A 21,501-nucleotide genomic window follows, 5' to 3' on the forward strand; every position below is an offset into this window, starting at 1 on the left:
TGAAATGTACAAGACTTTATTAGCTATGTGATACTGCACGTCCCAGATATTGTTAAGGGAATCTTGGGGGTAGAGAGGCTGAAGGCTGGAGCTCTGTCTTTTATGTCCACCATAGAGGACACCTCCAATTCCAGCCATATTAGAGACTTTTGGTAAGGTCTGGTCAACCCTGGCCTTGGGTCTGGGCTTTTGAGGCAGAGGGTGGTTCTGAGCTGGGAGGTGATCACTTACGGCCCCAAGCAAGACTCTCCGGAAGATCTGAAGCATCTCTCTTCACCACTGACTCTTGATCCTGTAGGGTACCTCTGAGCAACCAACCCTCTGCCTGGCTTGCTGACTACAGGGAGTCCCAAGAAGGCTGGGCCAAGTCCTAAGCATCTTTGCTTAGGTCATCCTGATCACCTGGCTCAGCAGTCTGTAGTTTTTCTGAGAAAATGGTTTTCAGAGTTTTATGGGAGAGCTATCTGGCCCTCCCTGAAGGGGGCTTAACTCTCACCTTGCTGTATTTAAATTCCCTCATGGTAGCTTTTATCCTAGGACCTAAAGGCCCTAACTCCTTGTGAATCCAGGATCTGAACCGTGTCTCTGGAACTCCAGCTGCTTGGGAACAGAGCTGAGGTGTTCAGGGAGGGAAGGAAAGCGGGAACCACCCAGTCCCTGTACTTCCAGGGGACACAGGAGTGAGCCTAGAGGTGACAGGGGCCCTTCAGGTTGTTCCTGTTCTGAGGATGGTACCAGAGCTTTGTCCATTGCCATGGCCATGTGAGGTATCCTGGGGGAGAAATTCCTGGGCGTCCGAATATGTTTGTCCAAGTCACCATAGCTTAGGGTCTGCGGGGGGGGGGGGGGGAAGGAAAGGCAAAAGTAAAGAGGGCATATTGTGTATGGAGTCTTACCCTACTTCCAGGTCAGGTGAGGTATTTTTTCATTTTGTGTGTGTGTGTGTGTGTGTGTGTGTGCATGCCAGTGGATGTACACATAAGTCAGGTACATGTGGAAGCCAGAGGTCAGTCTCAGATGTTGTTGCTTAGGAGATGTCTGCCTTGCTTTTGTGACAGGGTCTCTCACAAAGACCTAGGGCTTGTCAATTAGGCTAGACTGGCTGGCCAGTGAACCCTAGGGATCCACTTGTCTTTACCTCCCCAGCCTTGAAATTACAAGTGTATACTACCATGCTCAGCTTTTAACATGGGTGGTGGGAGTCGAACTCAGGTCTTAACACTTGCATGGCAAGCACTTTCCCAACTGAGCCACCTTTCCCAGCCCCTAAGCTAGATATTGATCCACTTTGACCTCTGGGATGGGAATCGGAAAGAGCTCTAACTGTTCCTCCTCAGGGAACTGGGGGGGGGGGGTGTGTCTTATTGAATCTCCCTGTGGGGACTGTGGAGTCTGTGATCAGCATGAGGGCTCTGCCAGCACCTGTCTAGGCTGCCCTATCCGGCGGTGTAAATCATAAAACGGGCAGCAGAAGATACAGCTTCTCATCCTACCACAGACACACTGAGGCTGAGTTGAGTGTCAGAGAATCATGCAGCTGCTTGCAGGAAGACCCTGGGGATCCCCTCCCCTCTCACCTGTGTAGAGGGTATATGTCCCACTGGAAGCGTAGACTCTGAACTCTGAGTCACTGAAGTTTCCGGAAACAAGGCCAGGTCACTGGAGGCAGGGGCTCCCAGAATGTAGCTGGGGTGGCCCTGTGGATACTGAAGCAGCTGTAGGATGCGGCTGAGGTCTGACGACACTCGGGACTCCAGTCTGCCAGACAAAGCACCGGTGGTCAAAGTCAGGGTTCTGAGAGAAGCTCAGGTGTCAAAGATACCTCTCATGTTTGTGACCCAACCTCTTCCTGTTGAGTGAAATGGTAGCTTGGGGCATATCTGAAGTGATTTTTCCCCCACCAGGATCTACCCAGCCTTTGCCCAAATTCCCCTTAGCTCATACCCTCTTTCATGACACCAGGAACTAGGCATGGTGCATAGCACCACATTCAGTCTTAATAATGCTTTAATGTAGGTATTTTCTAATTGTACCCATTTTATAATAAGGTGAAACTGAGGCACCAAGCTGTTAAGCTCAGAGCTTGCTCACACTCTGTCTTATGAGTTATACAGCTATGATTTGAACCCTCCTTGCCTTCAAGCCTTCCCTATGCCATCCATAGGCAATCCCCCTTTCCAAGAACCTCTGGAATTTGTTCCTGCACATTGGGTGTATTTCTCTCCCACCTCCCGCCCCCAAAAGCTTAGTATGTTCTAGGGTTTGCTGGAGGAAGCCATGCTAGCTATCATGCTTAGTGACATAGAATTAGAAACCTTCCCTAAATTCTAAAACCCAATCAAGGCACCCAGTGATGCCCCTAAGCTACCAGGAGGCGGCGCCTACACCCAGCTGACTCCTTTGCAGCAGCCCACCCTTGCCAGGGAGGTTCTCACCTGTTCATCTGGGCTTGGAGCTGTTCTAATTTAAAGCCTAGTTCCCGAGGCCAGCAATCCAGGTCCTGTCGTGGGTTTGGGGGACTTGGGGGCATTTGCTGTAGCAATTCAGGCCAAAGCCCAGATGTGTCTGAAATGCTCAGGGAAGGAGCAGCACCTTCAGGAAGGAAGAGGACAACCTTTGCTACATCTGATTCCACAGGCCTTCCCCTTCTCGCCAGAGCCCATGTGCTCCCCCTACTTGTCTGGGGAACACAGTATAATGAGTGGTTCTCCTTGCCTGGGTGCCCCGAGGACAAGGTCCTGTTCTTACAGAAGTCTGGCTCTCAGGACCCAACTGGGATCACTGTGAGAGGGAAGCTGGGAGCCTTGGCTTCAATGGAATGGTCAGGGTGGGAATTCTAGCTCTGGCCTCATTGCTCATAGAAGCTCTGGGGAGGGGCAGGAATCCCCTGGTCCTTGATTCAGAACCTCAAGCACTTGGCTAGTACCCAATAAAGCACCCAGCAACCAGTGAGCTCTCCCTCTCTGACTCATCCGACACAGGCCAGCAGGGTTGGGGAGAAACATAAAGGCTTCTATCTCTTTGGCCAAGGAAGAAACTTTTCTTATCCCTGAATGGCTGAGACACCCTCTTCAAGGAGAGACAGAATAATGGGGGCACTAGAAGGGGCTAAAGGCTGGGCAAGACCCCTGGGCAGGGGCTGGCTGGACTCACCTGACTGGCTGTCATTGAGGAAGAAGCCTTGTGGGTCTTGGTTACCTGGGGCCTGTTGGGGTGTTGACTGGAGACCCCCATCTGCCTTGTAGGGAACAGGAACAACAAGTGACAGGGACCAGAGCTGGCACAGGGTCTCTTTCTTTGCTCCTCTCTGTCCCCAAATTTCCCTCTGTGGCTCTTGTAACAGGTGGGTGAAAAAGTAGAAACAGACATCTAGACTCCCCAGGGGAACTCAGCAGCCTCCGGCAGGCTCTCTCCTAAGAGGCTCTCAGGCAGGTAAACAGGCCTGGAGATAATGAACTTACCCAGGGTAACCAAGTAGAATCCCCCAGAAAAGTCTTTGGAGATGGTTTTATGAGCAGCAAGCCTTGTGGGTGGATGGCAGAAGGGCCCCTCCCCCACTGCCTTTTCTCCAGTGTCCTAGTGGCCCACACCCCAGCATGGGCTGGTCAGTAAGAAGCGTCTTTTGGTGAACACTGGGTCTGGAACCCTCAGTCCAGTCTAGTGGTATCCATGATGGCATTGTTTGGCTACAACCTTCCTGGTACCATGAGACTTGAGGGCACCTTGGGGTTACAGTTGACTCTGGCTAATTAAGACCATGAAGACCACATCCCTTCTACATCCCAGTGGACGAATGCAAAGGCCACCAGCTGCCTCCCAATAGCTAGGCCAACAGAGCAGGGCACTTTTCGGGTTCTGTGCAGTTCAAGAAGGGAACAGAGAGTCACAGAGGCAACAGCATACAGTAAGGAGATCAACCTTAGCACCACACTCTAGAAGCTGTATGCCACCTCGGCCACAAGAGCACGTCTCTGGAAGCTGAGGGACAGAGGCAACAGGTAACGGAGGTGCCAAGGTTTAGTGCCTCCCTATCTTTCTTACTAGTTGATTTTAGACTCTTCCTCCAGGAAGGCCTCTGAAATTCCATTGACCCTGTAGTGCCCACCCTTCTTGACAAACTGGATGTGATGGGTACCTTCACTTCAACTTGTTACAAGTTAACGTCATCTGGGAAGCGGGACCCTCAACTGAGAAAAGGACGGCCATCAGATCGGCCTGAGGGCAAGCCTATGGTGTGTTTTCCTGATTGATACGGGAGGACCCAGATCATGGCAGGGGTGCTACCCCTGGGCTGGTGTTCCTGGGTGCTATATGAAAGCAGGCTGAGCAAGTCATGTGAACAAGGTAGCAAGGAGCATTCCCCCATGGCCTCGGCATCAGCTCCTGGTTCTAAGTTCCTTGGATGATAGACTACAAGCAGTAAGATGAAATAAACCCCTCTCTTCCCAACTTGTTTTTGGTCATGGTGTTTTATCACAGCAATAGTGACCCTAAGACATTAGAGCACCCCAGAAATTGGCTGGCTCTTATGTGCCCTTGTGGCTTCTTTGCCTCTTTAAATGAATGGCGCTTTATTTCTCCTGGATTGCTGAGTAATAAGCTTAAGAGACAGCTGTATCCCCATGCCTGGCACCAGGAGTCCTCTGGTGTCAGATCCCATCTTTTTAGCTTAGTGCCTTGTGATGGGAAAGCCTGGGTTTTAAAGCCAGACAATTTGAATCCACATTTTGGCTCAGCCTTTTACTTGCCAGATGGCTCTGGCCAATTAACTTACCCTTTCTGGTGGTCAGTTTATTCATTCAGTTAATGGCGATAGATTAGAAAATCACGTGCAAGGATAAGACTAAAACAACATAAACGAAGTCCAGGCTTTAACTCGTAGCAGCTGCTCATTAAATGAGAACTATCACTATAGTTAGTGCTGTGTTTGTACACAGTAGGTACAGAAGTAGGTACAGCTAAGGAAGCATAAGGGGTTGAAGGGAAGAGGCAGTAGTCAAATGAGTCCCTTAGGCCATGCAAACCAAGTCCATTGCAGGCTGACTGGGTGCTATCCATAACCAGCTCTCTGTGAACCACCGCCACCCCAGCCCACAGGCCCAGACTCACGTCTCGCAGGTTGAAGGTGACCTCCAGCTTCTTCCAGAAGGTGTCTGCGAAGGCGGGGTACACTTCCAGCACCTCCAGCAGGTCCGCTCGATGGATCTTATGCAGGTCGCAGTACGTCAGGGCACGCACGTCCGCACTAGATTTGCCTGGCCTGGCATGGAGACTGGCAGGCTCCCCAAAAATGTCATTCTTCCCTGCCAGCCAGAAGGATGGTGGTCCCTCCAGGGTCTGGCTCCCTTATGAAGACCTTTTCTCAGGGCCCCATTGACTGTGATCTTCCTACCTCCCACCTCAGAGATCCCATAGAGCTGGGCCTGGTGCTGAGGGGGTCTGAGGACAGGGCTGCATGTGCTGGCTCTGACAGAGGTGAGTATGAGGGAGGCTGTGCATCAGCTCTCAGTTCCACAAAAACTCCCTCAGAGCTCCTCTGTCCCGAGAGCATGGGTTCCCTTTTTGTCTTAGCCCCTCAGAACTGCCTTCCACCAGAACGTCCTCTGGTTTGCTTACACCCTTTACTATAGTTCCCAATCTGGCCAGGGATAGTAGGCAGTCAGGGACACTAGAAGTCTCTTGCTCAATTTTCTTCTGTTCCCCTTGACCCACTGACACGATGGAGCAGGGGACAGAGGACCCAAGGATGAACGTTTCCAGCTTCCTCAGGTTAGACCTGGAGTTCCTGTTTCTTGGTCTCCTTACTCTCTGTTGTACAAACATGGAACCAGCGTGCCCCTGACGGCAATCCTGGGAAGCTACCTCTCTTGTCTGTGAGTGTCTTCGGCCCTCAAATGGGCATAACGGTGTCACCTACTCCACTGGACTGTTTACAGGGGCAGAGGTGGCCATGTTTGAGAAGGGCCCATAGTAGGTCAATGCAAGACACAAGGGGGGACGGAGGTCACAGAGTAGACACAGGGTAGATAGTCAAGTTAGCTGATGCAAGCATTAGGTCCTTGCAGAGCCAGGAGCTACGCTGGCAACTGGATACAAACATGAGTAAGCGACTCTCCCACAAGAGTCCCTCAAATCCCTAATAGACAGGTATTTAGTTTGTCAAGGTTATAGAAAAATGTATCTTAGAAGCAGATGTGACCAAGAGCTCTGGGCTATGAAATACGGAGGGGCTCCTATGCCTAGCACAGTTAGGGCAAGGAAGCAGGGGCTTTCAGAAGGAATAATATTCCAGGAGGAGGACCAGGTCCCCAGGAGGAAGGGACTTTGGGCACATGGTTGTCCCTGCATAGTCAAGGCTGAGGGAAAAGAGGTCAGAGTCACAAATGCCATAGACCATGGTTTCTTTGACTCCTACTGCCCCCAGGAAAACCCAGGCTCCTCAGCCTTGTGACACTGTTCAGGGGACACTCATAGTTCAGCATAGACAGAGGGATAGATGGGGAAAGGCATATGCCACCAGGAGAACAGGATGGAAGATCATCCCTGTACAGGAGGGGACTGGGGCTCAGAGAAAGAAGAGACTTGCCAGGGTCACACATGAAATCCTGAACCTTGATATCTTCTAGGTAATGTAATGTCGACCTTCATTTTTTAACACATGAAAAATTATGATCTAATGTCTATTTCTACTCAGGACAAGGTGTGAGGATTTCTTGTCTCTCACTGGAACTTAAATTGGACCAGCTTTTTAATTATTAATATTAATTATCCCTCCCCTGTAGGTGGCATTTGTAACGTGACTTGGGTGGAAGGAAAGGACTCACAGGGAAGTCCATGCTGTAGGCCAGCCTGGAGAATGACTGCGTCTGCCTGACAGGTACAGGGTGGGCTCTGAAGGCAGAATGGCAGCGTCACAGAAGAGCGGGAGTCAGGTGATGAGAAACAGTTGTCTAGCTGGAGTACCAGGGGATGGAGACAGGACTCACAGAGTGACTTGAACGGGTGAAACCATGGGTTTACCTTTGTCCCATGGGGACCTAGCAAAAGGTTCTGAGATGTGTAACTGTTGGGAGGCCGAAGCACTGAGCATGTTCTTAAGGCGAGGCCTCAGGAAGGGAGCTCCTGACACCTGCCCAGGAGGGCCAGACCCAGTGGAGGCTGGTACAGAAAGCACATCTATCAGTAAGGGAAACAGCGCTCTGCACATGACTGGATGAGGGCAGAGGACGGGAAACTGGCTGGATGTTCTTGCAGTTAGCTTCAGCCCAGACAGCGGAAGGGCAGGGGACAAGGCTGATTTCGAGGGAAAGGGATGGTGTCAAGTTGAAATCTGTTGTGCTTGGATTGGCTTTTTAAAATCAATCTATCTATCTATCTATCTATCTATCTATCTATCTATCTATCTATCTATCTAGACAGGCTCTCTTAGAGCCCAGGCTAGCTTTGAGTGTGTATCACCATTCTTGATTAATGTAGTACTGGAGGTTGCATCCAGGCCTTCAAGAATTCTAGGCAAGCACCACACTGAACTACATTCCCAGGACTCGCCCTGTTTCAATCTAAGGAGACATGGGGGCTAGAACACAGCTCTGAGGATCTTTGTGGTTCAGGCTGTGGGAGAAAGGGGCTTGCCCAGGTAAGGCTATGAAGCAAGAAGTAAGCAGAATGCCAGCCTCGGGTGACCAGCCACTGAGGGCAGGATGATGGAGAAAGGTGGGCAGAGCAGGCTGGGAAAGAACCAGGTCATGGAGATCGGGATCCAACATGGCTGGAGTTAGCTGGAGACTTGGGGTCAAAGGCTAGGAAGATGCAAATAGAAGAGAGAACCCTGAGGTACTTGAAGTCAAGTGACTTGCCGAAGGTCACCAGACAGGCAGAGAGCTGGATTAAGGATTCTTTGAGGTAGGTTTAAAACTCTCTGAGGCCAGCAAGACTCAGTAAATTAAAGGGTGTGTGACCCTGACAACCTAGTGTGATTGCCAGAACATACACGGGGAAAGGGACAGCCAAGTTGTTCTGTGACCTCCGCAGTCACAGCATACAGTGTGGTGTTGCTGCCCAATGAATAGCTAAATGGTTTTTTCTTTTTCTAAACCTTTGTTGTTGTTGTTGTTTTGTTTTGTTTTTCAAAAAAGGGTTTCTGAGTAGCTCTGGCTGTCCTGGAACTCACTCTGTAGACCAGGCTGGCCTTAAACTAACAGAGATCAGCCTGCTGGACATGAGCCACCACAACCTGGCAACATCCAGGAATCTGAGCAACACTACTGTTAGTTAAGGATACTCATTAGGAAGAAGGCGACCAATAAGGCCTCTCCAGCATAAACCCCTTCGTCAACCCTACCTGACCCACCTAGAATGGCCACGACCACGTCATCGCGCAGGATCTCGATGGAGCCGCGAGAGATGAAATAAAGCGTGGAAAGCACGTCGCCCAGGTGCACCAGCGTGTCCCCAGGCGGCGCGTGCGTGGTCTTGAACTTGACGGCAAGCGCGCGCAGGCACCCCTTGCTGGCTCCGCGGAAGGCGGGGCAGTGCTGCAGCAGCGCGCGGTGCAGGTGCAGGCAGATGTCCGCCTGCAGGCACTCAGGGAAGCCCTTCAGCACCTGCAGGTGTGGGATAGGGAGAGTCCCTCGGGCGCAGTGGGGACTGTGGGTGTTGTGTATGGGTAGAAGGGTGGGGAGCGGGGAGCAGACTCCACTGGGCCCTGGATCTCCCCCAAGGCATAAGCCCGGCAACTGGTGGCCCACCCATTTCCTATCAGGGCTACAGGGCTCACCGCGTTCATGTCGATGCCGTTGGTGTAGGACCAGGCGTGCTGGAAATACTCTTCCAGGCGCTGCCGCAGTGGGTTGGGGATCTGGTGGAAGCGGATGAACTCCTTGACACGCAGCATCTGCGTGTGGTAGCGGGCAGTGCCCGAGTACAGGCGCTGGATGATGGCGGACACATTGCCGAAGATGCTGGCGTACATAAGGGCTGGGGGCGGGGCGAGATGGGAATGAGGAGCTCGGGGTGACTCCTGGCCTCCCAGTCTAGGCAGGACCCCAGGGAAAGGCCCCTCTCTCTCCATGGTGATAGCTCGTGGGACACAAGAGACAAAAGCCCTTGGGCTGCTTGCCCTTCTCATCCTGCTTGTGCCTCCAGGCTCATAGGCTAGACTTCTTTGAGGAAAGAACTAGGGCGATGGTGTTTTGTTTTGCTTTGTTTTCAGATTCAGATTTGTTTTCTCCTTCAAGTTGCAAAAATATAATACAGGGAACCCGCTCTGTCTCTGTTATCACCTCTCCTCTTCCCTTTTCTTGTTTTTGTTTTTCTAAATACTCTGAACATGACAACCTAAGGTGTTAATTCCCACACCACCTCTAGAGTTCTTAAGCCGGGTGTTTAGGAAGGCAAGAAGTTCTGTGCAGAGACTGTGAGCTCTCAGTCTTCCAGTTGACGCCTGGGCTGGCCTTGGGGCTAGAGACTTCCTAGCTGTGGGTCTCCAGTAGGTTAAGACCTTTGGCTTCTCTGGAAACTGGGCTCCTAAGAGAATTTGACCTGGACTTCTGTTGACTTGCTCAAAGGAGTGACTGGCCTGTTACCATCTACATTTTTTTCGTTTGTTGCTTTTGAGACTAGATCCCTCCATAGTCCTGGCTGTCCTGGAACTAGCTCTGTAGACCAGGCTGACCTCAAACTCAGAGATCTGCATGCCTCTGTGTCCCAAGTGCTGTGACTAAAAGCATGTGCCACCACTGCCTGGCCACCATCTTAATGTTTAAAATAATTTTAAAACAAGAACCCTTTATGTCCTGCAAATGACCTGGCCTAGAGTAATGTCTAAACAGTTGCTAAAATCTATATATGAGTAGTACGCCCGCCCGTATATGCAAATCTGCATGCCGCCCATTTGGGGAAGTACTCTGTATAGCTAAGTTCTCACTCACAACCAATGAGCATGACGCAGATGGAGAAGACCTTCTCAGAGTTGGTGTTGGGTGACACATTCCCGAAGCCCACACTGGTGAGGCTGCTGAAGGTGAAGTAGAGGGCGGTGACATACTTGTCCTGGACAGAAGGTCCCGAGGCTGGGTCGCTGCCATTGTAGTGCTTGCCAAGCTGTGCACCCAGGCTGTCCAGCCAGCCAATCTTGGGCTCCAAGTAGGGTCGCTCCACGTTGCCAATGGCGTACCAGATACAGGCCAGCCAGTGCGCAATGAGTGCAAACGTACACATGAGCAGGAAGAGAACGGCGGCCCCGTACTCAGAATAGCGGTCCAGCTTTCGGGCCACACGCACCAGCCGCAGGAGGCGTGCTGTCTTCAGTAACCCTATCAGGGTGGTGGTCTAGGGGCGGAGAAAAGTGGGGGAAAGTCAGGGGTCAGCTCAGGCTTATGTTTGTTCTTTTGTATTTGTTATCACACGGTCATTCCACAAACACTCAGGAAAGTAGCAGGCACTTGGCCGTGGAATGTGAATAAGAAGCTCAAGGACTTCTCAGGCAAAGTGTACAGCAACGTTCTGACTGCTAGGAGAGAAATCCCATGGGAGCAAGGAGGAGGAAGAGATCAAATCTGCAGAGACAGGTCAGGGAAGGCTTCATAGAGATGACATGAAGTGCATCATTGAGAATGAAGCTGGGGGGCTGGAGAGATGGCTCAGTGGTTAAGAGCACTGACTGCTGTTCCAGAGGTCCTGAGTTCAATTCCCAGCAACCACATGGTGGCTCATAACCATCTGTAATGGGGTCTGGTGTGTCTGGAGACAGCAATAATGTACTCACATACATAAAATAAATAAATAAAAATCTTAAAGATTAAAAAAAAAAAAAAAAAGAATGAAGCTGGCTGTCCAGGTAAACAGGAAGAAGGAGGAAGGGGTGCTTTTGGCACGGGACCACAGACAGTGAGAAAGGAGTCTGGGGAGGTGTGTGTGGCTGCTCCAGTGGGTTTGAGGATCTGTGAGGATCTTGGTTTTAACTCCAAGGGCTATGGGAGATAGCCATGGGAAGTTCTGAAGGAGGAATGGCAGAGCTGAGTAAGAGATCTGGGACTTGTCCTGGCTGCTGTGTAGAGGACAAAACCTGGGGGAAGGAAGGCAAGGATGAAGTCTACTCGGTGTAGCGGAGGGGGAAGGAGCAGACTCGGGAATGGTTCAGGGTGGAGGATGGGGGGAGGCGTGTATACTTGATATTTTCTGTTGGACAGGTAGGGGTGACAGAGGTTGGGAACCCCAAAGGCAGAATAACATGAAAATGTTCTCACATTACCCACAGGAAACAGAGTGGGCACACAAAAGGGCTGAGGTAAGAAGAGATGCAGGGATCCATAGGTGTATGGATACATAGGTGTATACACATGCAGCCTGTATATCCTCTTCCTAACTCCGTGGTGACGATGGCTCAAAAGGTAACATAAGGAGTTGGGATTATACTACGTGCTTCCCACAGAGGGGACCTACTAAGAGAGATGGGTAGAGGGATGGTCCCCAGGTCTGGAGGCATGTAGCTAGGGATGACAGATGTCTGAGTCCCCTCTGCTTCCATTTGCTGTCTGTATCAGTGATGGGCACCACAGCTCTGAGGCAGGGAGGGGCCAGCACGGCTGCTGGCATGGGTCCTGTATGCTCACCTCATCTGAGCCAGTGCGGAAGATAAGCAGGTCAAAAGGAATGGCAGCCACCATGTCAATGAGGAACCAGCCCTTGAAATAGTGGACGGCGATTCGTCGGGGGTGGCTGACCACCTCATCATTAGTGTTGACGTAGGTGGTTCGGAAGTTGATGACAATATCCACAACAAACATGATATCCACGATGAGGTCCACCACGGTGAGTGGGCTGCAGGTATAGCCACAGGTACCACGCTGTGATTCATCCTGGTCACTGAGCAGAAAGGCGGCGGAGTAGGGTGTGAAGACCGCTGTATAGATGACTAAGAGCAAGATGAGCCAGTCCCACACGGCCTTGAAGGGGCTGTAGTGTAGAATGGTGCCTCGGTGAATGCGCGGTGCCTGTAGCTTATACTCTGGAAGCACATCTGCACCCAGGGACAGGACCTGGGATGGAAGCCATGGGTGGTCAGTGAGGACAGACAGTGCTAGTAAGACAGGTGTATGGGGAAGACTGGGGAGAACTGTCATGAAGTCATGAAAGGCAGAGGGACAAAGAAAGAGCACATGAGGAACAGGTATGTCTGGAGGACATAGGGCAGAGGGAGAGGGCAGGGCTCTGCCACATGGTTGATCCCTGGGAGCTCACAAGCTTTCTCAGAAACAGCTCTTCTTGGGGTGAGCAGGGCCAGGCCTGCCTAAGGCTGGCTTGAGTATGTTTTAAGGAAGTGCCAGGGTTGAGATAGTTTGCTGGGCTGTTTGTCTTCAATAGGCTTTGGGTGGCCACTAGTGTTTGCTTGCTTGCTTGCTTCCTTACTTACTTGCATGCTAAGGATTAAAACTAGGGTCTTATTACACATGGTAGACAAGTGCTCTACCATTGAGCTAACTCCCCAACCCAAGTTTGGGGTTCTTGATGGGAACAAGTCACTTCCAGAAGAGTCTTTACTCCCGAGGGCTAATGAGGATCCTCCCTGGGACAACTCTCAGGGCATCCTATGGAAAGAGCCAAATTTGGGTTGAGATTCAGCCAATCTGGACACGCAACAAGTCCTGGGCTCCACAGAGCTCCATCTAGTCTGCAAAGCATCCTCCTTTTATCCTGGTGCCTCCAAGACTATAGCAATGAACGGTTGCTAAGACAGAAACCAACAATTCCCAGCTGCCTAACATGAAGCAAAGCAGCTGGGTATCAGGAAGGGCATGTGTTTTTGAAGCCAGACTCCAGGCTAAATTCCAGGGCTGTTATTTGTTTTTTTTTTTTTCTGTGCCTCAAAGCAGACCTAGTAACCTACAGTCCCCTGTTCCCTCACGGGTACAATAGATAACGAACTGCATAGGAATGTGGTGAAACAAGATGTATCTGTCTGCTTCTAGGGCAGTGGTCCTCACCCTTCCTAATGCTGCAACTCTTTAATACAGCTCCTCATGTTGTGGTGACCCCCCCACACAGTAAAATTATTTCGTTACTACTTCGTAACTGTAATTTTGTGACTGTTATAAATCATAAGGTAAATATTTGACATGCAGGATATCTGATATGTGACCCACCCCCAAGGGGTCACAGCCCATAGGTTGAGAACCACTGTTCTAGATCATCCATACTCCACAGTAATCGACCATCCCCACAGACTCCTCCACCATCACTGCTGTTATAAGGAGAACAGCCATGCTAGGCTCAGATCTTGCAGATAGGATCATCAGGAGATAGGATCACAGGATGAAAGAAATCAATCTAAGAACTGATTCCCACTAAAATGGTACTGATGTGACAGCCAGACCCCTCAGTGGGAGCCGCCATGTTCTGCTGTGCTCAGCGTTCAGACTTTGCCCATCTTTTACTTCCCCAGGAACCCACTTGGGATCTCAGATAGACTTGGACCCCCATTTTTTCAGGATTCTTCCCCCTCCCCTTATTCCTATTTGCAGCTCTGACTCCATCCACGGTCAGCTCAGTAGCCTATGTCCCTTCACCCAGCCAGCTCTGGATCTATGTGGGCTTTCAACCAGGATCTACCATAGTATCCCTGGTAGCTGAACTCTGATGCAAAGTAGCAGGTCATGTTACCACATCCCAGGATACCAGAGCTCTCCTCCCTGCCAGGCCTTTTCTTAGTCCTGTCTGTGAGGCTAAATGGTTTCCTCCATAGCTGGTACTTCAGATGAGAAGGGGCAGAAAAAACGATTGTCTCACCCCCTCTGCATTCCCTTGCTTGTTTGTGCCCTAGGCTCTTCTCCACGGCTTAACAAAGCCCGTCTGTCTCCTGAGCTGGTACTACTTAATGTCAATTGGGTCCTCAGAGACCATTTGATCTCTTTCCTGCATATGATAGCTCTGAGCCCAAATGTAGGGGTGTCCTTTGTCCAAGGTCACATACTGAGCCAGTGCCAACATCCTGTTGACTCAAGTCTCAAGCAGGGTTCTATTCAACCCCCCCCCCCGCCCCCGAAGAATCAGGCCAACAAGCCCCTTAGAAGGGACTGCAGGGTCAGCTGAAGCAAAGAATCAAGTAAGGGACATTTGGCAAATAGAAGATGCACAGGAGGGGCACTTAGAGATGGACCCCTAGGATATTACTCAAGGTTAGCTAGAGATGCTGACACTACCCCACTTCTGCCAGGCATACTGTTTGCATATTGAGGCTAGGAGTGGTCATCATCCCAAAAGCAAAGGGAAGGAGCAGGATCAGAGCAGGCTCATCCCATCCCTCCTTCCTCTCCTTGTCTTTGCATGGGCTTGATTGACCCTCTGTACCACTCCTGCCTTGTGATTGCAGAGCCACAGACAGGCTCCAAGGTAGCCTGTGTGTTTTCTCCTTCTATTCTTCCAGCATCTCCAGGCCTAGAAGGTACTCTTCACCCCAGCCTCTTCTGATTCCAGGCCTCAGGGCAGGCCTTCACCTCTTAAGAATCAGACTCAAACTACAAGAGGAGGCTGAGGACTCAGACCAAGATGTGAAGCGGGTTGGACAAGTCACATCTCCCTACTTAGTCATGACCTCAGAAGAGCTGAGGTCCAAGGATCCCAGGGAGTCTGACACAGCCCACCACCACCCCTGTCCTGCAGACCCCATACCTGGGTGACCTTCTCAGTGACATTCTGTGTCCGCTCCACCACCTTGTGGGGAGCGATGATCTCAATCTCTGTGGTGGAGCCTGAGCGATGCTTCTCCAGGTTGAACTCCACGAAGTTGAGTGTAAATTGTGGAATCTGGCTGACAGTTCTGTACTTGCCCCTGCCTGGGCCAGGCCCCTGTCCACTTGGCCTGCTGTGAGAGCCCTCTGAAACCAGGGTTAGGGTCAGAGCAGATAGGGCTGAGGTGGTCACCTTGAATCTCCCTTAAACGCCCCCCTCCACCCACTACTATTACCCACTGACAGCACTCACCAGAGCCCAGGAGGCTGTGTGACAGCAAACGTTGGGTCAGGCTGCGACTGTTGCTCTTGGCCAGGAGCTGGGCCAGGTCCTCGAAGTTGAGGATGAACATGATGACAGCTCCGTCCTCATTCTTCACGGGGACCACATCCACCAGGCAGCGGAAGCTGGAGGCTGCAAACCCCATTGGCAGGGGTAGGGTCGGTCACTGAGGAGGCCCTTCCTGCAGTGGCTAAGGAAGGGCCTGCATGAAGGTCAAGTGAAGGGTAACCACTGGAGAGAAGAGGCCTGGACAATGACCAGAGCTATTTGGCAGAGGGTAGGCAAAGCTGTCCAGCAGGTCCCCCGCCCTCCACTGGGCAGAGCAGCTCATTAGGAGATAGTACAGCATAAGGTCGAAGCCCATGCTCAGCTCTCAGTTCAGGGCTTAGCGCTGAGGTTTGCTTCTGTGGTAATTAAGGCTTAGCAGATGGGGGTGGATTAAGTGGGGAGGTGAGGGAGGGCATGCCATCCTCCTGTAGCTCTGGCTGGCCCTGGGCTCAGCTCCCGCATAGCCATCCCACAAAGATGCCTGCTTGCCCCGCCGTTGGAAGGAACTTGCTAGGAACACATCAAGTGCTGGGCGTGGAGCCAATTGGCACATTAGGCCTTAGAAGGTTCTGGGAGCAGGTGAATGAAGGTTCTGAGAAACTGGTTTGTTGGAGCTGGCAAGGGACGTGGGGTAAGGACCCCTAGTCTCTCGGCAGATAAGAGGTGGGGGGGGGGGAGGAAAAGGTTTCACTTTTGAAGATAGAGCTGTAATAGCACCCCCAGGCAGATGCTGGGGCCAAGGAGTAGACAGGGTAGTGACCTGGGGGGGGGGCCCTAAAGGAGGAGGGAGAAGGCCATGGAAGTAAAAGCTTTTAGCATCCCAGATCTTACTGTTGGCACCTTATGCCTTTGGCCACATTATCGCCTCCGTGCTCTAGGGTCTCACGGTTGGCAGGCAGATCAATATGAGTCAAAATGTTGCCTAGCCTGTCAGCATCCAGCCTGTGAGTGGGCACACCTTAGGTGTCCTATATCCATTAACTCAAACTATTGTTAGGTGTCAGCTCCAGAAGGCCAGATCTGCAAGCAAGGACAGCAAGCTCAGGTGACCATGCAGATCAGAAAGCCAAGCTGCTTTTCTAGAGGGCAGGTCTGGGTCTGTCCTGGGGATTGATAACCAACCCAGTGTCTGAGAAAGGACAATGGATCCAAGCACTGTCACTGTAGGGACCACCTCTTTTCATCAGACCCCATACTTAGCACTGACTTTCCAAGCTAGGGTGCAGCTGCACCCCCCCCACACACACACACACACGCTGTCGCCCTCCAATCTTCCTTCCCACTTTCCTCCTGGGAACAGGAATCTCCCGGATCAGGATCAGATTCCTGGACTCCCAGGCACCAGGCAGCCATCTGCCAGCTGCTGCCAGGGCCCAGGGGAGACATCCACACCAGAGACACTGACTGCCTGTTGAGCCACTCTTCGGCTCATAGAGCTACAATGACTCTGGTCAGCTTGGGGCACAGCGATTTTCCTGTCCCTCAGACCACACTATGCTCTCAGTCCCTGTGGCCCTGGGGAAATTAACCTAATGCCAGGTGAGGAGCAGAGCTGGACAGATGCAGGTGCTCCGGACTTCCTATGCCTCTGGGACTTCCCAGGGCCATCTTCAACTGGTAGTACCCTACTGATGCAGAGTCTTGGGATGGACCGTTGTATCAGTAACAGCTGGGAAGTCGGTAGGGTTCTCATGTGGCTTTTCTCGGCCCACCCACCATGCGGAAGGCACTAGATGAGAAGATTTGAAGAAAGCCAGAGTGTTTTCTCTCCGTAATACCTTACTTGTGACTCAGCGCCCACAAGTGACTGGCTCACTGGGAGAGGGAGGGAATTGTCCTTGTCTGTTGAGGAATGGCAGCCTTCCAGTGTCTTTGCTCTCTCCCTGGAGGAAAAGCCAGTCTCTGCCTAATTCTTTCTCTGAGACATTCCTCTCACACATACTCCTCTGATCAAGAGGAGCTGTCTGGCCCCTAGATCACCCCACTTCCTCCTGCTCTTCTACCCCTTAGCCATGTTCATCTTATTTCTCACAGTTCCTGTCCCTTCCCCATCCCAACCCTTACCCTCTCTTCAACATGGCCTCCTTGTTGTCTTTTAACTTTTGGGAGTCTGAGGTTGAAAGTCAGGATATCATGCATGCAAGACAAATGCTTTACCACCAAGCCGCACCCCCTTGCCCTGCCCCTATCTCTTAATGTGCACCTCCTTAGTGCTGGGCTGAGAGCCCTTAGGAGACTGATACTGTAAGCTGATGCTGCTACTGGGAGAGGTGGCTGCATCATGCTGCTCTCGGCTTTGCCATCCTGAAATTTATAGGTTAGTGTGTGGAAAACACGGGGGAGGGGGTTTAGGGTGGGGACAGACCAGTGTGGTGGGTGGGGACAAGAAAGCCACATGAGAACCCAGACTGTTCTCCTTATCTGGAGCTACAGTCTAGAAAATGGTGGAGAAATGCCAGGTCACCAGTCTAGCTAGCTCATCAGAGCATAGGACTTGGTGAAGGTAGGCAAGGCTAGACCCTCTGACAGGTGTCTGTTAGGGCAGTTGCAGGGGTGAGGGATCTGAGTACAATTACTGGCTCTAGCCTTGCCATGGCCTCCCTTCTTCAGCTTTAGGATTTTTCTTTTCCTGACAAAGGGAAGCAGAGGAAAGGTTTTGATTTTGAGGGTTTTCTACAGGGAGGTGACTATGCAGATACACAACTGTAGCTCTGTGAATAGACTTAGGACATAGATACAGAATTCTCAGTAGATTACCCTTTTAAAGGGAAAGAAACAGCCAGGAGGTACTGGAGCTTAGGCTCTCAGCATCCCTTCAATCTCAGCACTTGGGAGACAGAGGCAAGTGGATCTCCAAGTTCGAGTCCAGCCTGGTCTACAGAGTGAGTTCCAGGACAGCCAAGGCTACACAGAGAAACCCTGTCTCAAAAAACAAACAAACAAAAAAAAAACAAAAACAAAAATATAGGGGAATTATAAACAAACTAGTTGGAGATGTATTCAGGACCCCTTCCCTCCTCCTTGGTGTCGGAGGTTGGAGCAGAGAGAAAGAAAGAAGAAATTACCATTAGGATGCCTTTAAGCAGAACTGTGCAATGCATATGAAAATGATTTTTAGACCATATTTTAAAACCACATGGTCAGAGTGGACTGTTAATGTGGACATAAATTATCTGAGCACCACAGGGCACTGTAGGCTCTCTTCTTGGTTTCAGGCCAATTTGGGATGGTCCAGGTGGCCAGAGGCTTAGCTAACAGGACAAGGAAGGCCTGAAGGCAGATGGTGCAGGCTGGAGCTATGGAGCATCAGATATGTGGGAAATTTTTCTTTTTACTCAGAGCCAGTTTCCAAGACTAGATTCCCAGAGTCCTTTCTGTTAGCTAAAGAACCTTGACAGACTTCTGAAGACCTACATCTTGATCCGAGGGGCCAAAACTTAGCCTCGAATGCTGTCCTTTGTCCAGATACCTACAGGGTCTGAAAGCCCAGGTGTCCACGATTGTCCCTCACCTTCTGGGATGCATGTAGAGCTCTAGGGTCAAGAAAAGAAACAGAAGGGACCTACTCTCTTGGCACCTCCACTTCCTGCTGTCCCGTCTTGTTCCTCTGGGACCCTTCTCACTCCCCTGACTGTCACCTCTTCCTTGCAATGATGTGAAGAGGTGAAGTCGCAGCTTTTAAAAATATTCTGACTTTGTTAACCCTGTGAGCACAGCCGACCTAAGCTGGATGCTTCCCAGGTCTCCTGCACTTTGTCTCCACTACAGCACTTCCCACATGCAACTCACGTGGCTAGCAGCAGAAAGAGACAGCCACAGGTGTGGCCAAGATACCAGTTGAGAAGCCCTCAGAATCCTGTAAACACACACACACACACACACACACACACATATACACACATGCATGCATTCACACACATGCACACACACATACACACGTGTATACACATATATCCATGCACACATGCATGCATGTATACACACGTGAACACACACACACACACACATACGAACACGCACATGCACACGTAGTCATGTTGCATGCACACACCAAACCTCTGGAAGTTAGGCTCTTAGCACCCCTTGATCCCAATCTAGAGGTGCTTGCCCTGTTTGTACTCTCTAATGGTTCCCAGGGGTAACATCTCTCTTCCAAGTGTTTCTTTCTCCCAAACTTCTGCTTCCAAGCATTGAGAGAGTTGAGGTTCTTTCTTTCTTGGGATTACTCAGAACAAACATCTGTGAGGGAGGGTTCAAGAGACTTCGGTTCCAGTTGCCCCTGGCAATGGGATCTTGGGAAAGGGCCTTCCACACCCATGAAATGAAGGGAGTTATCTAAGCCAGTGGTTCTTACAATCAGCAGCAAATCAGAACCACTGGGGAGACTTTTTTTTCCCCAGATACAACTGCCTGGCTTCATCTTGCACCTTCTGAGTCAGCCTCTCTCCAGGGAAGGTATATTTTGCAAAACACACCCCAGGTAATTCTGATGCAAAACCAGTTTGGGGGAAGACACTAGGGAAGTCCAAGAGACTCGGTTTCTGGTTGTAGTCCCATACCCTCATCCACTGAGAGACACTCGAAGGCTGCCGAGCTTTTGGTTTGCAGCCCCTAGCTTATGTTTCTGTTGTGTGTTCCAAGGGCTTGGGCAGCACTTAAAAACACAAAGTCCAATTAAGTAAGCCACCCGGTTACAGCAAACCCAAGGCTACCTTCCCAAACCACTGGACTTAAGTGAACCAGACTCACTCTTCCTTTCCAGCTAGCAGCCCCCATGCACTGGTGGCCATAGAGGCCTTGGGGGGCTGACTCCTCCCTTAATCCCCAGAGCAGATGAGGGAAGGTTAATTTCCATTGTAGCTGCTTGACAGCTGGGGCTGGCAGTGACAGAGTAGATAGATAGCTGGGAGATGGGGGAGGAAAGTGGAGCAAGAGACTCTCTTCTAGACCAGTACCAATAGTTGGCTCAGCCCAATCTCAAGTCCCTTAGAAGACATAAAATGCAATTCTCATTTTCTCTCTCTGATAATAAGGAAACCAGGGCCCAGAGTGGAGATAGAATTGGTCCAGGCTCTTTGGCTCTTAGGTCAGACCTTTCTCCCAGGGCACTCTATGCTACATGAGAAAGATAACCTATAGAACCCTTGGCCCAACTGTGTCTCACCATCCTTGCGATAGTAGAGGATGTCCACCTTGCACTCTTCAGCCCCGAGCAGGGCCTGTGCCAAGCGAGACACAGCACTGCTTGGAGTGTTTGGGCCTGTGAGGAAGTCACAGGTACAGGGTCGCTGCATCACCTCCACACGGGAGTAACCGAAGAGTTCACAGAAGCCGTCATTGCAGTAAATGATAGCACAGTTCTCCATCTGTGCATTGGCAATCAGAAACTTACGACCTGGAGTGGAAGGTAAAAGGTAGGAAGATTGTGGCAGCCAGAAGTGGGTGGCCGGGAGAGAAAGACTGTAGGAACTGGTGGTAGCTGAGGAGGGGGTTTATAAGCAGGAGCAGTCAGGGAGCAGAATGAGGGAGGTGGAGGTCAGAGCAAAGGAAGGTGGGTGGACCAAGAGTGGTGGGGAAGGTCATTTCTTCTGGAAGCACAGAGGGGCGTGAAGGAGATGGGGAGCAGAAAAGTAGGGGTTCGGGAACCAGGCTTGGGGGCTGTGGGGAGAGCGGGACAGCTAGGGTCAGTAGAGTGGGAGGAAGACCTCAGAACTCCTACAACAGTAGAGGGAGTCCAGACCAGAAAGCAGGTCTGTGACCAGGCAGTCGGACCTGCTCTTTGGGTGAAAAGCAGTAAGTCAAGCAAACCTCTAGGAGAGGCATGGATGGCCTGGAGGGGGTAAGTGGACAGTGACTGAGAGGGCAGCCCAAGGCTTGGGACACGAAGAAAACTGCTGTGGGGTGGTAAAAGAGCTGCATACTGCCTTAGACACAAAACTCATGGAGGAGGTGTTGGAGACATCAAAATGAAAGATTTTGTATTCAGAATCTAATCCCCCTCACCCCCAAGTCCTGCCTTTTCCTTTTACCCCATCAGAAGTTAGTGGACAGTTTGGCCCCTCCTGTCATCCAACCCGCACTGCAAAGATTCCCCCACACCCCAAAACCTCACACTTACTCTGGCCCTCAAACTTGCGGATGATGGTGTCCAAGTAAGTGTTTTGGGGAGCGACGTGCCCCCTGCGGACTGGCATCTTCCCGTAACCAGCACTTGCTGGGAGTGACCCGCGCCCTGGCTCCTGGCGTCTCCGTCAGTCCTGGGGCTCAGCAGCGTCGGGTTAGGGTGGGCGCCGCCCCCGGGGAAGGCTGTCGGGCCCCGCCCGTCCTCCAGCGTCTGCCCTCCCCGCCCTCTCTAGTCCTCCCGCTCCCATTGCTCAGCGCTCCTCCTCCTTTCACAAGGCTCCCGCCCGGGAGCTGTCCGCGGAGTGGTGCTGAAATAAGCCA

At 51.3% G+C, this 21,501-nt stretch overlaps 1 protein-coding gene and 1 long non-coding RNA gene across 4 annotated transcripts in view; one reads left to right on the forward strand and one right to left on the reverse strand.

Moving 5' to 3' along the window:
• Kcnh6 (potassium voltage-gated channel subfamily H member 6) lies at positions 1 to 21,411 on the reverse strand. 3 transcript variants are annotated; one of them, XM_034506280.2, is made up of 13 exons: positions 21,176 to 21,404; positions 20,222 to 20,452; positions 14,980 to 15,141; positions 14,668 to 14,873; positions 11,613 to 12,038; positions 9,930 to 10,329; positions 8,777 to 8,976; positions 8,351 to 8,603; positions 5,110 to 5,303; positions 3,154 to 3,238; positions 2,436 to 2,592; positions 1,578 to 1,758; positions 1 to 831 (listed from the first exon to the last, which is right to left on the reverse strand). In XM_034506280.2, the coding sequence occupies exons 1-13, from the start codon at positions 21,249 to 21,251 to the stop codon at positions 550 to 552; spliced, it is 2,853 nt and encodes a 950-aa protein (XP_034362171.1). In that variant the 5' UTR covers positions 21,252 to 21,404; the 3' UTR covers positions 1 to 549. The 3 variants fall into 3 exon arrangements, with proteins under 3 accessions (XP_034362171.1, XP_034362172.1, XP_076791723.1); XM_034506281.2 differs by lacking the exons at positions 1 to 831; positions 1,578 to 1,758 and having other exon boundaries at positions 2,442 to 2,592; positions 3,154 to 3,234; positions 21,176 to 21,411; XM_076935608.1 differs by lacking the exons at positions 1 to 831; positions 1,578 to 1,758; positions 2,436 to 2,592 and having other exon boundaries at positions 2,610 to 3,234; positions 21,176 to 21,411.
• The window catches only part of LOC143442637 (uncharacterized), a 14,760-nt gene continuing 13,599 nt past the window's right edge, over positions 20,341 to 21,501 (forward strand). The window contains exon 1 of the long non-coding RNA XR_013110975.1: positions 20,341 to 20,471. This is a non-coding gene — a long non-coding RNA (uncharacterized LOC143442637). The remainder of the gene's footprint in view (positions 20,472 to 21,501) is intronic.

Source organism: Arvicanthis niloticus, chromosome 6 (genome assembly GCF_011762505.2).
Source record: "Arvicanthis niloticus isolate mArvNil1 chromosome 6, mArvNil1.pat.X, whole genome shotgun sequence".
NCBI lineage: Eukaryota > Metazoa > Chordata > Mammalia > Rodentia > Muridae > Arvicanthis > Arvicanthis niloticus.

Excerpts from the sequence above, each read along its gene's own strand:
- Kcnh6 (XM_034506280.2), bottom strand. The coding sequence starts at position 21,251 with ATGCCAGTCCGCAGGGGGCACGTCGCTCCCCAAAACACTTACTTGGAC. Across the intron at positions 20,453-21,175 it reads CCGCAAGTTTGAGGGCCAGA|GTCGTAAGTTTCTGATTGCC; the intron begins GTAAGTGTGAGG and ends CTTCCACTCCAG. Across the intron at positions 8,977-9,929 it reads CTGCGTCATGCTCATTGGTT|CCCTTATGTACGCCAGCATC; the intron begins GTGAGTGAGAAC and ends CCCCGCCCCCAG.